Source organism: Syngnathus scovelli, chromosome 14, assembly GCF_024217435.2.
Source record: "Syngnathus scovelli strain Florida chromosome 14, RoL_Ssco_1.2, whole genome shotgun sequence".
NCBI lineage: Eukaryota > Metazoa > Chordata > Actinopteri > Syngnathiformes > Syngnathidae > Syngnathus > Syngnathus scovelli.
The window spans coordinates 14654604-14672519 of NC_090860.1; the positions used below are offsets into that span (position 1 = coordinate 14654604).

Below are 17916 nucleotides of genomic sequence, written 5' to 3' on the forward strand. Positions count from 1 at the left end.
ATGGTGCAACTCTCCCTCTTAACAGGAATAAGCTTTATTCAATCTTTTTATGAATAATTCATTCAAGATTACAAATAAGGTGTTGTTTTACATTCCTTTGATGTTTTGCTAAAAGATTCCTCATGAAATAAGCATGGTGATGGGTGTCAGTGGAGATGGAGGGGTCAGCGGTGAGGAACCCATCCGTTTCTTGTCGGGATTGCTTTTGAAAGGTTTCCCAGACATCTATACCGTGATGTCTTCCAAACTTGCAGTGATGCGTCTCTATCCTTGTTTCGACGAAGGAAAGAAGAGTCGGGAGTGAACGGCGAGGCCGACCGACCTCGTCAATCAAAAGCTGCTTCGACTTACCGACACATTAAACAAAATGCCATTCTCTTGGTGGTCCGTGATGCCGCTGCCGCATGTAGATGAAGCGTTTAGATCCCTCAAATCTTAATTATGGTTGGCAATTGGTGTTATTTTGCATTCTTATGGCCCATTGCAAGTGAACTTTGCACATTGGAAAGAGCTGGAGGGAGTCTTCAAAGGCGTGAGAAAAGTGTGCGAAAGTCATTGACGAGACCACAAAAGGCAGCCGAGAGCTAAACCCAGAGACAATTCCAATTTGGTATAAATTACGTATGGTAATCCCTTTTTGTATATTATTATTATTATTATCATCATCATTATTATTATTGTACACGTTGGAAAACCCCGCCCCGCTTGCTTAGTGATTAAGAGGCAGGCTTTCCCACAGTCTCTTGCCAACAACAAAAAAACAGATTAAGCATGATTCCAGATTAAGACACAAAATCCCTTTTTTAAACACCGACTTGGCGCTTTTTACCCGACCGACCGAGCGAGCGAGCGAGCCTGTGTGCTCCTGGACAACCATCTTGATGATATGAATTTTTGGTATTAGTACAGCTCACTTTCATGTCATGCCCAATGTCCACTGTCCATAATAGTGTGTTTTGGAGTCACCATCTGTTTTCACAGCGGACGATAAGCACCTCAAGCTGTAATGGATAAGTGAGTGCTTGACATAAAAGATGTCGTATTCACGTTTGTGGTTATGCCGCCTCTGCGCGTCACGCTTATCGGAATTAAACCAGCGAAATGGTGAAAAGAGAATTATGTGCTTGGCTTTAATAAAATGCTGTTGAGGGACATGCCAGCTCGCTTGTTGGCAAGCTTTGGAGCTGTTTACTTCCTGCGGTTTCATTTGTGTTACGCCCTGTGTGTTTTCAGGCCAGATTAGTTTGACCGTATCCCTTCAGGAAACAGCAAAATTAGATTAATTTGTGGAGAAGCATGTAGGAGTGGAGTTGATGCAAAACAAGCCCAATGAGCCAGCCTTCTGGTTGAAATCTGTTCATCTCTGAATGATTACCGAGTTGCTTGTTGCGTTTGGTCTTTATGTCCAGCTGGCTTTTTTTCTGTCCTGTGGTTGGTGAATGTCAAGTTCTGTTTTCAAGCGTAGCCCTGGAGTCCAAATAAAAACTTAAGTCATTCCGTAAGGGTCGTGATTAAATGATTTAGGAGGTGCTTCTATTATTTAGACTGCTAATTTCCCATGAATCTGTGTTTATGGGCTGGGCTGGACTATGTTTATGTTGATCAAATATTTGTTGCTTTGGGCACTTTAAGAATGATCATCTTGTATTTTTGCCCAAAGTTCCTGACTTTGTCAGTCTCACGCTGCTCATTTAGTCATTAGTTTCACATGGTTGCATCTATTATGCCCTTTGGTATCAACCAATCAACTCTTTCCCTCAGGTCTTCATCACTTGGTTTTGGCTTTAATTATTCTGTTTGTTGTGCCTCCAGTCTTTGTTCCCTTTTTCCAAAGCATCTTGTTGTCACTTACGGAATTAAAGCCTCTGTGGGATTTGAATATGCGTGGGCTTTGTTGACTGGACATGGGACATGACTGGAATCCCTCACTGGAAAGGAAAGGGCTTGAATCGCTACTACCGGCCGGCTATTCCGTCCATATATACGTATTATTTCAGGAGTTCAATTTGCATCACCAGTAATAACTTGCAGCCAGGATATACTCGAGGACGTCTACTTTTTGGATGTTTTGGTCCTGCTGGTCTCATCAAGTTGCTAGGACAGTTTGCATCCACCGGTAAAGAACCACATGAGAATCTCTTTTGAATCAGAGACAACGTTTCTTGGCCAAGAGAATGTATTGTGCCCCCAAAATCTGCAATGATGTCCTGTCTCAGGTGTTGAAGGTCACGGATTTTAAGGGCTTGTTTCGAGGAAAGGGAAACGTGTACGACGAGAGCGACGGACGGATTGTTGGGGCACCAGAAGATGAGGTCACTTTATCGGATTGTTGTAATGAAGTGAAAGCTGAGGCAAAAAGCAATCTATATTCCTACCTATGGTCAACCAGGTCTGGGGAGAATACATCTATTGCAGCTACAAGTGACTGAAAGAAGTGTAGGATTTGTTTGAATCGTAGGTGGGAAATTGTTCAAATTGAGAATCTCGATCACTCATGTGAAATGTTTGATGAATACAGAACATTAATCAAAACAGCAAAAAAAAAAAAAAAGAGAGGGGGAGAGACGTTTCTGCAGAACAAAATGCATGTCTAGACACCAACACAAAAACTAACCAGGTGGTCCCTATATACACGATTCACACAATTGTATTTTTCAAATTGTCTTTCTTACTTCATGACGATACACAATACAGTGGTATTTTTCTTCATTAAAAAATAGCCAGCAAAAAATACAGTGCTATTTTCCACAGGTGCGGTTCTGGATGTGTTCTAGTGCTGTGCAGAAGGGGACGCTGTCTTTGTGGATCGCAGAGAACAGCACTGGCCCCAAGGACCAGCGCCAACTGTGGCACTCAGCCGGCAAAGCTACATCTGAGAGAGGCTGGACATTCATCACAGTTCCACTTTATGGACTGGCTGACTGGTACGACACTCACCAGTGGCACTCGCTGACAGAGTTTTCTTAAGGCAGCTTTAAATTTAACAGTCACTGGTCGTCACACGGGTATAGTAAATATTTTCCACATGGCAATCGACCTCTGGACCAATAAGCTCGGTTTCTCTCTCATAAAAATATGTTTCAAGCATTTTGATTCCATTTTCTGGCAATGGCGTGAAATGAACAAATCCCTTAGCGACTACAGTGCACAAATCCTAACAACAGATGTGTACAAAATCCCTTTTATTTTGCCCGTCTGTGATATATTGTTGAAATCAATACTCAAGGTTTCATCTCCCTGCCACATAATTAGCAATGTCCCCGATTCCTCCTCACCGAGGAGATCAGTTAAAGCTAAAGAGACAGAAGAAAGGAAGGAAGGAAGGAAGAAACCCACATAAAGCACTTTATCTTTTCTTGCCTGACTGGAGCTTTCTTTGCCATTCGAGCTCAGATAATCCTGCTCCACCGAGAGTGATTAATATTTTATTCCTGGGTTATGTAGACGGCGGTGTTTGTGTTCTAAATTATAATGTCATGTTTGTAACCAGCAGATGAACCTTCTAGTTTTTGCCAGGTGACCTTTTGTAGAGCTTAAGCAGATCCCAAAGTGCTGAAGAATACAACCGACCGAAAGTAGCATGTCAGTCAGATTTGTATCAAGACGTTTATTGACACGTAAGAGATTGCTTAAAATGCTTCAGCGTGAATGTTTGTTTCAAAGGTTCTTCTGTTCAAGTGCGAGCTGTCAAACCTTTTAACATTGTTTGATGCCTTCTGTTCTCCCACAGGTTCTGGCTTCTTTTCGGATCAGAAGATGGACCTGGACCCGGTCCTGGGTCCATTATTTCACTTGACAACATCTCTTTCAGCATGAACTGCTTCCTGGCTTGTGAGTGCGATTTTTCACATTTTATATTTTTCATATATCATTATTTTTGGGGGTACTTTATGTTCTGCTGAAGTATTCTTCAACTCTCATTTGTGTACTTCTACATGAGTATTGAGTGTGAATCATTTTAACACCTCTGATGGCTTTCAAATGATAAAGTAGAATGATATCGTCACCAACTTTCAATATACTTCAAATGACTTCCCTTTGAATATAAAACATTTTTCATGATTTAAATAAGGTGGAAAAGTGATGGCTTTCAAATGATCAACAAAGTCAAAAGATATTGTCAGCAACTTTCAATACGCTTCAAATAACATCCATTTTAATATCAAACACTTTTTATGATGTTTTAATGGGTGTGTTGATCAAAAGCTGTAAACATTCATCAAAACAGAGCCCAGTGGCTCAGCGGCGCTTTATTTAAAGAGATGACATTTTCGAGATGGGTATTTGCTCTCACTCATTTCTGGGTCATGGCCTCTGGATTGGCTGCACTGCTTTGGCAGCATCGCAGGAACATCTATCTATGCTTTGAACACTTTCCAAGCTCTTGAGCCAGAGCAGGCAGGTATCTCTGTCATCCATCCGTCATATTTGATTCCCCATCAGACCAACCAACCAACCAGTCGATGCTGAAGATACAGCCGACGTCTTACAAACGTTATGAGGCCGATTGAAAATACTTTTCTTTCATCACACCCAGTTGAAATGATAGATTGTATCATCATTATCACCATTTCAACTCCGATGTACTCACATTTATATCGCATTTGATGAAAACTCTATTTTGGCTAAAGTGACTCAACAATTTTATCAGCGTTATTTCCCATTATTGCTCGACTCGAACACTTGTGGAGGCCTTCAGGTAGCTCGGGGCACCCAACTAATGAATAGTCACACTTCAGTCGGTTGTTTCGCCGGCCTCTCTCTCGGTTCACGTTACGCCATCGACCTGCTTGCTAGTTGCTGCAGCAACATTCCAGTGCTGTCTTCCACACATTGCCTGAATGATAATGTCCTTGCAGCAACTTTGCTCTAGATTCTCACACACAGGCACAAAAAAATCATGCTGAACTTGTGTTAAAACAACCCATAGAAGCCTTTAAGTTCCAGTGGGGCAGCCAGATGGTGTGTAAAGTGCTCCCGCTCATTCAAACTGTCAAATGTATTTGTCCACTCATATGCTGTATGACATGATCCATCAAATTTGCACACAGCGATCAAGCAGCAGAGGTTGACATGCTCTTATTCATTTGAGGATTACAGGCCTGGGAATGAGCTATTGATTTACTAACTGGAGCATGCTGGTGGAAAAAAAAAAGAACATTTTGAGCTTTTAAATCCTTATTGAGATATAAAAACACAGCTTCAAACAGATTGTGTTTAACTGCAGTTGTTTGCGCTGTAAAAAAAATATGTTTTTAATCTTTAGTTGTTGTGGAAGTCAGATTGTCAAAACGCGTTGCGCTCTTTTGAATTAAACTTCAATATCGTAGCGTATGTCGCACACGCAACCTCACTGTGTCGTTTTAGAAATGAGAAGCAGCAGCAGCAGCAACGAAATTACTTACGTGTTTTTGCATTTCACACAGTTGCCTGGCCACTTGTCGCACGGCAGAGTTTGTAAGATTAAATCACTGATAAAAAAAAAAATAAAAAAGCTATTCTTAGGCGTTTGAAAAGATGTGGATTTGATCCCAAATGGATTTTTCTTTCCCATTATATATGAAAAACATCCAGTGTTAGTTTCATCTGGGGCAAAATGACATTAAAAGGAAATGGAGCACTTAGAAGACAAGAAAATCTACTTTTAATCATCCCTTTTTATGGAAACGTTCCAACTTGACCCACACCTGGCGTGACATACTTTTCATATCTTCTGTGAGCACATTGCTCTTCACTGCGTCTCCTTGACAGAAGCATTGTGTCAGTTTGAAGGAAATGCCATTTGCAAAGCGTAAACAGGGGGAAGGGTGAACTCTGTCACCAAGTATTGGATAATATGCCTCTTTATAAGTATATCCATATTTCATCAATGTTAATTGTATTCAATTGACTTGAGTGCAAACAAACTTTGCTGCGTAGAAAATAATGATTTGACAGACTGCACTTTATTACTTTTAATTGATAGTTTATCTGTAGAACATGCACATTGTTGATATCTAGGTGTGTGTTTTTTTTCATGTGATAGATGCCAACATTGAGCAAGTTTTCTCACTTCTCAGAGCCTTCAAAGAGGGCGATGCCCCGACATTTAGCTCAGTGGCCAGTGCACAGGTGGCGGCGCAACTATAAAATCATAAGCTTTGCACATATTTGTGTATATTATGTAAACATTGCGTCACTCTCCCTTTCACAAAAGCCGATAGACGTCAACTTCAATGCACTGATACATTGACGTCAGCACAGAGGGACTCATTTATTCTGGCTTTCTGCTAAGCAACCATGAAAAGTCATCTTTTCTCCACACTGAGGCAGGCATACAGAATGGGGACAGGTGACAATTTTCCAGGCCGCCTTCCAAGCACCGCAGGTAAAATTAGTCACCCCTACTTTAACATCTTTTGGGGGGAGAAGTTCCTCTATCTTGTGCAGTAATAGGCAATCAGGCGCCCTTTTGCCAAGAAGACTTCACCCCGGGAGAGAATTTAAGCAGGATGAGATCAAGGTAGCAGCGAGCATATGATCTCAGTCCTGGAAATTTGGTCGGTCGGTCGGTCGGGGCTGGAGGCCTGATGGATTGCTACAAAAGACCCAGACTGAATGTGCTTACCCCTTCGCTGTTTGGAGAGATAGAGGCAAAGGAAATTGGATGTATGCATTTCCTCTCGTCTTTATAGCCAAATGAAAAGCCTTACTGCAGATTCCACAGATTGAACTGCTGCTAGTCAGTCTGCTTACTTGCACATTCGACAGACACCGTAACAACGGCGCTGCACATGGAATTAGAAATGCCGTATTTTGGTGATAAAATGTGACATTTCATTTCAGCAAATGGAGAGTTTCCACCGGTGGCCAGTAGTAGCGCAACCGACTTGCCCGCGGGACCGCCGATCACTGCCACAACCCCATCCGTCGGGATTCCTCTGATGAACTCACCTACCAGAGATTACTGTAAGTGTGGATTTGGATAAGAGATGGCTATTTCACATAGCTTGAAGCTATTCATGCCGTTGTGTTTCTCGGTCTGTCTTCTTTTGTCTCTGCTTGCACACCCACGCACGCACGCACGCACGCATGCACTGATTCTCAACAACTCCAAATGCATTGCATTTGACATGACACACAGACTCTAATAAAGTAAGCGCGCCCCCCACCGGTTCGCATCCAGCGCGCAACAGCAGGAGTCCTGTCGAGATCTCCTTTGGCAATAAATGGAGCAGGACGGGCAGTTACGGAGTGTAAAATTCTTCAATTTGTCTCCGGAGAATGTCAATGGAGACGGTTACACAGACATGACATTTTCTGGCTCACGCTCCCTTCCTTCCTTCCTTCCTTCCTTCCTTCCTTCCTTCCTTCCTTCCTTCCTTCCTTCCTTCCTTCCTTCCTTCCTTCCTTCCTTCCTTCCTTCCTTCCTTCCTTCAGTAAGGCAACAACAAGTCGAGTTCCATATCCAAAGTCATATATTTGTGTTAGTCTTATCAAACCTTTGTCAAAACACATTTCCTTAGCCAGAAAGCTTTCAAGCACTGGACTCACTCAAAGAAAAAAAAAAGTGAGCTGTTACTCTTCTTCTGGATGGGAAAGAAATCTTTTTTTACAGCCTCAGGTAGTAAACATGTTTCTCTGAAATCATTTTACAATAAGCATCCTGCACTGAAATGAATGTGGAGAAAATGTGAGTCTATGTGAGTGGGTTGAGCAATGCTTTTCACCTCCAACAGATGATGATGGTCCCAGGAATCCTAGCATGGGACTCAAATCCCAGTAATCTGCATCATATTTCCTGTCCCTGAAAGTAAAAAAAGCTTTTATAGGGTTCAAGCTTTTTTTAAAGCCCAGACAGTTGATTGTGTTGTGTACTGAGGCCTCAATTTTCAAGCCTTTTGACATAAATAAAGGTATTATTCACTACAGGTTTGTGTGGTCCAAATGGAAGCAGCAATCATTGAGGAAGCTGATCTACTGACTGGGCGCAAGCTGGGTTGTGCAGTCTATTTTGTACATTCTGGGATGACTACGTTCAAACTGGTCAATAAAGCTAATGCAGTCATGCAACCTATGTGCAAACAAAGATGATCCCAATAAATCGCTTTTCTACACTTTCATTCAGGAGCTTTTGAATGATCTAAAGGCTAACTTCACAAGAAGGAGTCATGTCATCCGACCTTTGACCATGGGCTGTGTTTTTCCACATGATCTGCTTGAACTCATGAATGATTTCATACACCAAGCCCACCTAACTCCACATGTTCAATAAAATACACGGCAAATTGCAAATGGGAGCAATCCGAAAATCGAAAGCAAATATTTTTTGATATAACTTGCTACTAGTGATTTTGCGAGATCAGTTAAAAATATGTTTGATGAAATGAGGGATTGATGCCTCTGCCAGTGAACGGTCTGTCTCTGCATGCGGCCAATTCGCCATGTAGTATTCAATCTGCTGAACAGGCGTAGATGGTCAGAGCAAGAGCCAAATGGGAAAATGCTAATTTGGGCTGCTTCTTGCCCAGTCGCTTGTCAGTCTTGAACACAAGCTGCTGCTGACTTGTTTCATTCATTGGCGGGTCAGGGAGGAAAATGCTACATTGGTGTTTGACCTGCTTATTTGTTACGATGACGCTTTGAGCTGGATCTGGGAGGATGGGTAACATTGAAAAAGAAAACCTACGTATTGCTCTTGCCCTTGTCCACATTATGCTGTAGATCACCGGTGTCAAAGTCAAGGCCCGGGGGCCAGCTCCGGCCCGCCAGATCATTTTATGTGGCCCGTGAAAGCAAATCATGTCTGTCCACTTCAATGACCCTTGCTTAAATCTGTAGCAAAATCTGTGTCACGTGAGCCCTCAATATTGGCCGGGTGTCTGCCGTTTCTGCCCCTTGTGGGCCTGACGCTTCGCCATGCTCTGGGCCTGATGGGGATTTGAACTGTGCCAGCCTGTCACTCCGGCAAAGGCCTTGTCGTCCCTTGACACGCTTTGTGATTAACCCCAACAAAACGTCTCGTCTCCTCTCGCCTTCATCTTTTCCCACCAGCAGATGTCAATGCTGTCTTTGTATGTATCCTTTTCTTTTCCATTTCAAGAGGTTTTATTTGTTGACACTTTGTGAGTTCAGGTTTTTACCCCTTAACCAAGGCGCCATGTCTTTTTGTCAGGTGCTTCTGATCCCACTCTGCTCTCCTTTTGGCTGATTTTTATTTATTTTTTTAATTCACCCCGACTTCACCTGCACACACTTTCCTCTTATCTGCATCCACGCTCCACTATCCTGGCAAAAGACGCGTTGGAAACTGACTCATCTTTTTCTTCTTAATGAAAAAGTCATCGGAGCTTGCGGTGGGTGGTTCACTCTGCAGTGAACTAACCTCAATCTGAGCTCTCGTTCCGCACGTGGATGTGCACACGAGCGAGCGTGTGACAGAGATAAGCATTTGATCTGAAATATACGTAACATTTCCAAAAGTGATCATCTGCAAAAAAGAAAGCCCGACAGGGTGCTCTTCTTTGAACCCGCGCATTTTCATATCAAGGTTCCGCTCACGCAACATCAGACAACAAACCCAAGCAGCGTGGATGAGATGAAAATGGGCTGCAAATCAAATAGATCAACTTTGGCTTGAAACAATTCAATTGGCTCTTCAAGCAGATGGTGCTCCCCTCCCGCTTCATGCCGAGACAGGTTTTGCCGTTATCTCGCTGCTTATTAGTTGCCGAGCTGAAATGCTTCATTGAGTAGAGATTTAACAGTTTGCTACTTCTTGTTACTTTGGCTTTGCTGTTGTGGGGGAACAAAAATGAACAGTGTCATGCAAATGCAGCTTTTCTTGTTATTATTTGAGGCGCTTGCTTGACTTTTTTTTGATGCAGATCCATCCCTACTGTGCCAGCTTTGATCCATCTGGTTGCATCCTGTGACAATTAGCCTCCATAGTCAGGCGAAGTGGGCTTTATTAAGGTGCAGACAGACAAGCATGACCTTCGCTGCCATTTAGTATGTCTTCTTTAGAATGGATTACTTGTTGCACAATTTGTCAATGGAAATTTGATAGCCAATGATGCCGTTTGTATATGACAAATAAAAAAACATGATGCACAAACATCATCTTCAAGTTACTCGAGAATTTAGCACCTATGAACATTGAAATGATACTTGGTGTGGTTTCAATAGCAGTCAGCAACTCCCAAAAGATGCTTGTGTATGATTTACAAAGATATGTGAATGATTATTATTTTTTTATATTTTTTCTTTATTATTTCTCCAGTATGTGTATTTGAATTTCATCGACCTAATGGAGTTTCAAAACATGATTTTCTTTCTTGCGGCAGTACGTAACCTTGCACGATTAAGTAACCTGCCACTCAGGCCACATTGTGCAGTACAATCCAAAAGATTTAGGGATTGATTTTTTTTTTTTTTTTTCTTCACAACCTTTATAGCAGTCACACTGTGCAAGAAGTCTTAGTGGCATCACTTCTGAATTGCTTTTGACTTTAGGCCATTTGCAACTCTGGTAGTAGAGACTGTGGCTCTGCAGCATGAAGTCCTTCAGTTGACAAGATCATTCTCAAGCTAATTTCAGTCAGAGCATAATTAGTTGGGACACCTGCTGCCATTGTTCATATGACATAAATATTCATGATTGTATGTTTGTCTAAACGTATTGTTTTGTTTTGCTCTCTCTCGCTCTTTGGCGTTCAGCCAAAAAATGGATTTTTACCACCTGTGGTGCTGGCGGTCCAGAAGGTCCCACTCCCTCCCAGTGCTTCAATTCTTATAGGAGCAGCAAAATCAAGGTGACGGTGGGCACACGAGGGCCCTTCAAAGGTGTTCAAATGTGGCAGGTCCCTGAAACTGGCACATACAGGTAGGAACAAATGAGCACTTTATAGAATACCTGCATTATGTTTACTGTATTTTTTTTCCATTTTCTTTGTTATTTGTGCAATTCTCTGCTCTTTGCTGTACTATCAAATGCCAAAGATGTCGTGTTGGTCAAAATGTATTATAATGAGGCTTCGTTGAATTGCCTCAATATTTGGGCACTAGTTCACTTATTTTATACATGAAAAAATGTTGTTGTAATAAGTCAAGCATATCTGTTTTCATTTCCATTTGACCTTTTCCCAGGTGGAGCTTGACTTTTACTAACAAAGGGAAATGTGGGGAGCATTAAATCAACCAATGATCAAGCAGCTTTCCGAAAAAGCAAATCACGAGGGAAGTTGTGATACGAATAGAACATTTGGTGGTTTAGGAAGACCGCACTGTAATTAATGCAGCACCCCATGTAGAGTTTCCCCAAAGAGGAGTGACTTACCTTTGAGGATTTTTGGAAAGAAACACATTTTGTTTTGCTATTTGTTTGAAATGAGATGCACTTACTGATTTGCGATTATTTGTGAAATGTTCTAAATTGTAAAATACACACGTTATGCAAAACTGGTATACTTGTACGGCTCACACTAAAAGCATCTTTCGGGAGCAAATCCAGTTTGGAACATCATAACAATGCACACTCCTCCTCCCGCCCACTTCTTCCTCTCCTGTGTGCATGGCATCAGCATGGCATCAAGGCTCCTCAAGAGAACAGAGGAGTAGAGAAGAGAATTTTCAAAAATACATCAACAGTCAGCCTGGGCATATTGTCCTCAAACTACGCTCTCCACTAGAATTCAATATGTAGCATCAATCACTGCGGGCAGCCATCAATATTTACCCTGTGGGCATTTTACAAAAACATGGCGGCATTTATGTTGAATTGGACTTCTCACCTCACCTCCCACTCAGCCCTGCTACGTGTCTTGAGTCTTACTGACAGCCATCATGACACATGTCCCAGAGTTGTGTTTTTTTTTCTTTTTTAGAGAAAGACCTCCAAAGCTCAAAATCGAGGCCTTGATGCCGCTCTGTTATCCGGCAGAGCCAGTAAATGAACTTGACAGACGGCCACAGAGATGAATGCGCGCTCTGCATCTCCCAAAAGTCATTAGGCAAACAGCTGAGGTAGCTAGCGAGCACCAGGCAGCGTTCTCTCTCCACCGAGCAAAACCACCAGGGAAGAGCAATATTGAAGCACTCCCAAAAACCAATCAATTTTTTTTTTTTTTTCGGGCTGGTAAAACTAGGACAGTTAAAATGGACATCCTCTGCTGTGAAAGTCCATGTATTTGCTTTTATGTGCCTGCATTATATTGTATGCACGCCTGCAAATGCGTGCCGACGTGCCCTGAAGCTAAATTGTACTTTTCTCAATTTCATTTAGCTTTTTATTTCTTTGTTGTTGTTTGCATGTACAGTAAATATTTATGGGCATGTCAATTATTTCTCATGTACGATATATCCAGAGTTAATGATATGGATGAAAAATGATTCTTTTTGTTTGTTTGTTTGTTTGTTTGGTGTGTGTGTGTTTATTAGGATTACAGCGTACGGTGCAGCAGGCGGCCGAAGCGTTATGGCCATGAGTAGATCACATGGCATTTACATCGCTGGAGACTTTTTGCTGAGGAAAGGAGAGCTGCTTCACATCCTGGTCGGTCAAAAAGGAGAGGACGCATGTCCCAGTGTAAGTTTCACTCGTGGATTTATTCTTCACAAATGATGTCATTTGGATCTCTCGTGGTATGAAACGTTCATGAATTGCATTTGCGAGTCTACGACAAATGAAATGAAAGGAGAGTAGAAGAGCCAAGTGTAGTGGACCAAGAAGTGACAATGATTAGAAATGCACTATTATACGTAAATGGAAAGGGAGCCCTAATCTAATACGCAAGTGGCTGTGGGGCTTTTGAGAGATGTCACATCTGGACATAACAGCTGCATAGCAGTCTACAATGTGTTGTTAAACAGAGAAGACTCATTTTCTGGCCACTAAAGGGCTATTTAAAGCAGCAAGCAAGAAAGCAAGCAAGCGAGCAAGCTCACAATGATCCCCCTGGCTGATTCCCCTCAGTTTACTTTGGTTGTTTTGTCAGAGGTGGTTGTCATCCGCTATGCTCTGGAGCTCTTTGCTGGCAGCCCTGCTGTATGCTTACACAACGCTCAGATTAGAAATCCCTCCAGTCACCAATGAAACCATCCATCATTTCCCATGTAAACATTCAGAAATGTAGGCCAGAATCAAAGTGTCTCAATAATGTCTGTGGGACATTATTCAAGTGTGAATTAACAAGTGAATACATATTTGTCAGACATTCCGTCCACCACTCGCTAACAGAGCCACAGACAGATGGTGGCGAGAAAAGTCATTTTATTGCTGATTTTATCGCTCCGTAGTTGGCTCGAAAGTCACATTTGACATAAGGCTGTTAAGTGTTTGTTGAAATAAAAATTGCCTTCGATCAAATAGTTGGCCCACAGTCGCCAACCTTGTAACGTTGTCGGTTTTGCACAGACACAGCTTTGCAACTCCATTTTGCTTACTTTTATAAATGATGTAATTAACAATCAGCATCGCAGCATGTACAAGTACTTTTAAGTCAATTCACTCAGTACGTACTGAGAGGTTTGACGTCAATTCTCATCAGTGGCAGCCCAGTACAAAGTGATGTTTGACGTCTATTCCCGTCAATGGCAGTGAAGGAGTTAAAGGCATCACTTTTAAACCATGCCGTTTTATCCAAATAACAGTGAGCGATCAAGCTGGTTGGTGTGTGTGTGTGTGTTTGTTTGCTTGAAATGAATGTACTATGAGTGGTCTTGAGAGACCTAATATCCTCCTCATCTGCACATATCAAGACAGAAAATCATCCTCTCAAAACGCTTTGCACAAATAGAAGCATTTTGATGTTTTCTTTTAAATCTAATAATAATTTCTGTGGCACAGCAGCCCCTTTCAATGATAATTTCCTGCCTTGCTGCAGAGAGAGATTGCATTAACATAGATTATTCTCAATTCTATGCTAATTATATGCTGTTTGCTGCGTGATATTAGCGCGAGATAGAGTATTGAATAAATATTTGTCCACAACAAGGTCTGCTGAAATGAGCCTCCTCCATAATACTTTATAGAGAAACTGTCATAGTCTTTATTAATGTATGCAGATTTTGCAGCCTAGCTTGCTTAGTTGACTCGAATAAAGGAATTGCATTCTTTTGCAGATGTTCGCCGCAAAAACCGTAGCTATCGGAGCCATGCACACAGTATTGAATTAAATTGCCATTTACGCATTTCTCGAAGATTGGCTAATGACCACCAGTCCAGTGCATGTATATGGGCCCCGCCGTGGCAGCTGGAAGAGAAGCTCCAGCTCACACATCCCTCCCCCTGACCCTAATCACGACAAGCGGAGTAGAAAATGAATGGATATTTATTTCATTTACATTTCAAAGAGCAGTAAGTCCACAGCACACGTGACACACGGACGGACAGACAGACGGACGGACGGACGGTATGTTTCCTTGAGAATGTCAGGACATCCTTCATGATTTCTCTGGAGGCCTCTAAAGTCGCTATCCAATGAGATTATTAAGCATATGTCAGTCTTAATAAATAACCAAAAGAAAAGTCAAGTTAAAAAATTCCGCTTGTGAAAATCACATGACCAAACCCAGAAAACCCTTTTTGCCCTTTACAGGCCTCCCTCCGTATGACGAGGAGCTTATAGAGCAGGGGTCGGGAACCTTTTTGGTGGACAGATAATTTCCCGTGAGAGCCATACCATTTCACAAAAAAAAACGATAGGCTAGATACAATTAAATGCATGTATTTTAATTAAGACCAACGATTTTCGTAGTGTACTAATGTATTCTTTTCAATAACGTCACCAAAAGAGCCATATCTGGCTCCCGCCGCCTGTTATAGAGTAACCTTACAAGCAACCCTGTGCAGAGAATTTATATTGATGAGTGTGAATCAAAGTGTCAAGGGAAGCCAATTATATCCGTAACAGTTTGGTTGTCTGTTGAGACATTGGATCTACCGTTGGTCTTTTCTTTCAGGCAAGCAAGAGAGCACTTTGGTGTCTGCAGCAAGGAGTGTCCTTATAGACACTTCTGCTCTCTCACTGTCTTTCTCACACACACACACACACGCACCTATCTTTTCTCTGGTTCTATTTTCTCACGCAGGCGACTTTAAAATGAGCAGCAACAGTCACAAGTCGCTTCGAGGGAGAACGAGTCGAAGAAAGCTCTTCCACAACCTTTGATGCCATTTGTTTTGTACCCTGTCAATCCGACCCAGTTCCTGTCAATCTAACTGCGCTAAAGCCCGCCTTCTCCTCCTTCCCAGCTCCCGGGGGCTTTCAGCTCAGACGAATTCAAAAGTTAAAGGTAGCAATGGGTGTGTGTTTAGGAAGTGAAAGCGGACCTACTCTCAAGTAAGGGGGCACTTAAAATGGTTCCTACTCTTGAAAAGGACCGCTTGTCCTCTTCAAAGTCATCGAAGAGATGGAGCAAAGTACCGCTGAATGTCTTTTCACATGAGTTTGAATGTGATTGAACGCAGCCACATCTATGCAAACGCATGATTTCTTTCTTTGACTTCTCCTCTTGAAAAAAACAATACAATTGAGTTGTGGATGGTGGAACAGGTTTTGCAATTATTTGCTATTTATTTTATACCACCAAAAAACGGGCTTTCAAACAGGGGTCCTCTAGCCACTTCATTTTGTAGTTTTTATTCTGGAGAAAAACTTTATCTCAAGTAAACATTTGAAATCCATCTCTTGTCGAAGTTTTTTTAAGAGAAAAAGGCACAAAGAACATCGATTTAGATTAGAGTAAAGGGATAAAAAGCTCTCACCTTTCAAACATGTCTCCATGATATGTGTACACTTTGACATCCTAACTATTGATTTTTTTATTCCAACATACCCGTGTCTACTCTGACATCCTTACTATTGATTGTTTTATTCTAAAGTACCCATTTTTTTCAGTGTAACAAAAGTTACCTCAGATACGATGTGGCTTTCACTCAGTAATGTTGATCAAGAGTTCCGCTACGTACATCCCACTCGTATTGTCTTTGCTGCCGAGGTTCAATCAATAGTCCTTGCTTAAGCAACTAACAGCTAATAGAAGCAATCCTTTGTGCGTTCTAGCATTGTTTCTCTCCTCTCCTCTCCCCACAGTCCAACGCCATGTTGAATAAGATCTGCTTGGAACAGACTGGCCCTATGCTGAACAGGACTCAAGTGAAGGGTGGAGGTGGCGGAGGTGGTGGGGCTTCATATGTATTCAAGGTGAGACATTTATTCATGAATGATGCCTTCGGAAAACTTGAGGCTCATTTAGAAATTGCTAGATGCTAGTTTTGACCCATTGGAACACTCAAATAGTGGTCATCCAGATCTTGGTGGCAGGTTGACATGGCAACAGCAATGAAGAATCACCAAATAAAAGCTTGTGATTACCCAGGTGCGCAACGGCCTTTACGTCCCTCTCATCATTGCCGGTGGAGGAGGAGGCCGAGGCTACAGCAGCCAATCGGGGAGCCAGCTAGAACAGATGGACTATGACCTCAGCCAACCGGGTCGCAATGGAAAGTCAAATGCTGCAGGTATGCTATATGATATCACATACATTCATTCATAAATGTTTGTTTGCTTGCTTTATGCCTTGCAATTGGAAATTCTGAGACATTGATGCTAAATGAAATGCACAGAACAGAACACAGAAACACACAGGATTCATTTGTTCGTGCACACTTGAAGTAAAAATAACTGGCATGCAAAGTGACTTGACAACAGTCAATACTGTAATGGCCTCTGTTCAGCTCTTGCCTTGCTCGCTTTTATTTGCTTCGTGACATAAGTCCACGGTAAGGAGAACATTGTATGAGAAACAAGACTGATAGCTGCAATGAAACCAAATGCTGTTAGCGGGGCTATGACATGACCATTTTAGGGGATATGTTGCGTTTCCAATTTACAGTGGTTGGGACCAATTTTTTTTTTCGTTTCAAAATGGACCACATATCCTTGGCAGCACCCGTGCTCATATAGTGCATATACTGTACAACGTCTACAAACCCCTGTCTGGAAATATGCTTGCACACCCTTTTATATCCAGGATGTTGCTGTGTTGAGAATGATTCCATCGCATTCAATCCCCTCCTGATTGGGAGTCGGCACACATCTGCCACTCTTTAAAGTGCCTCTCATTGGCCCCAGATAAATATCAGTTGTTCTAGTAGGCTTTTGCTGCCATTTTTTTTTTTTTTTGTCTTGTAGAAGAAGCTTGAAGGTTTTATGCTGATATTGACTGCTATTTCAAACCATTTTTATTCATTACCCTCACGCACAGACCAAGCATGAGTCACAGTAGATTCCCTTGTCATATAATGTGTGATATGTTGTACCTTGTGGCAGGTGGGGGTGGAGGATGGAATGCCAGTGCGCCAGTCAGTCAGGGCGGCAGACCTCTCGTTCTGGGGGGACAAGGAGGACAACCCTGTCAAAAGTTCTGGCAGACGCGAGGTGGCTTTGGCGGCGGTGGAGGCGGCTGTATGGCTGGAGGCGGCGGTGGAGGATACAGAGGTCAGTCAAAGAAACTTTTGTCCAATGTCTATATTACATTATATGAAGTGTGAAAATGTCCACATGCTTTATGGCAGATTCATTTGAATGAATGTTAGTATATGTGGAGCAAAAGAGACAATATCTGCATATCTCCCTCCAGAGATGACCTCCACTAAGCATAAAATCACAAAAAAAAGGCTATCCATGGTTGTCTGCAAACATAAACAGCCTCTCGACTACTCATTTAATTTTTCCAATTTTAGTAACGTGGCAGAACTTTGCTTTTTATTGAATTTTGTTCCATGATTAAGCAGTGATAATGTAGTGCTTCACATGGCGGCTAGCAGCAGATCATTTCAAATTCCCTCTTCACAGTTGCCCTATACTTATATTCAATGTACGTACGTCTATGTTGTACACCTCTCACCATAAGTCAGCAGGGACTCTCCCTTGT

At 42.1% G+C, this 17916-nt stretch overlaps 1 protein-coding gene across 6 annotated transcripts in view; it reads left to right on the forward strand.

Moving 5' to 3' along the window:
• alk (ALK receptor tyrosine kinase) overlaps positions 1 to 17916 on the forward strand; it is a 162624-nt gene that overhangs the window by 129061 nt on the left and 15647 nt on the right. For all 6 annotated transcript variants that reach the window (XM_068652911.1, XM_049741158.2, XM_049741156.2 and 3 more), the window contains 8 exons: positions 2752 to 2924; positions 3731 to 3831; positions 6826 to 6948; positions 10699 to 10864; positions 12418 to 12565; positions 16074 to 16184; positions 16360 to 16501; positions 17313 to 17480. In XM_068652911.1, coding sequence (XP_068509012.1) covers positions 2752 to 2924; positions 3731 to 3831; positions 6826 to 6948; positions 10699 to 10864; positions 12418 to 12565; positions 16074 to 16184; positions 16360 to 16501; positions 17313 to 17480 — 1132 coding nt within the window. The remainder of the gene's footprint in view (positions 1 to 2751; positions 2925 to 3730; positions 3832 to 6825; positions 6949 to 10698; positions 10865 to 12417; positions 12566 to 16073; positions 16185 to 16359; positions 16502 to 17312; positions 17481 to 17916) is intronic.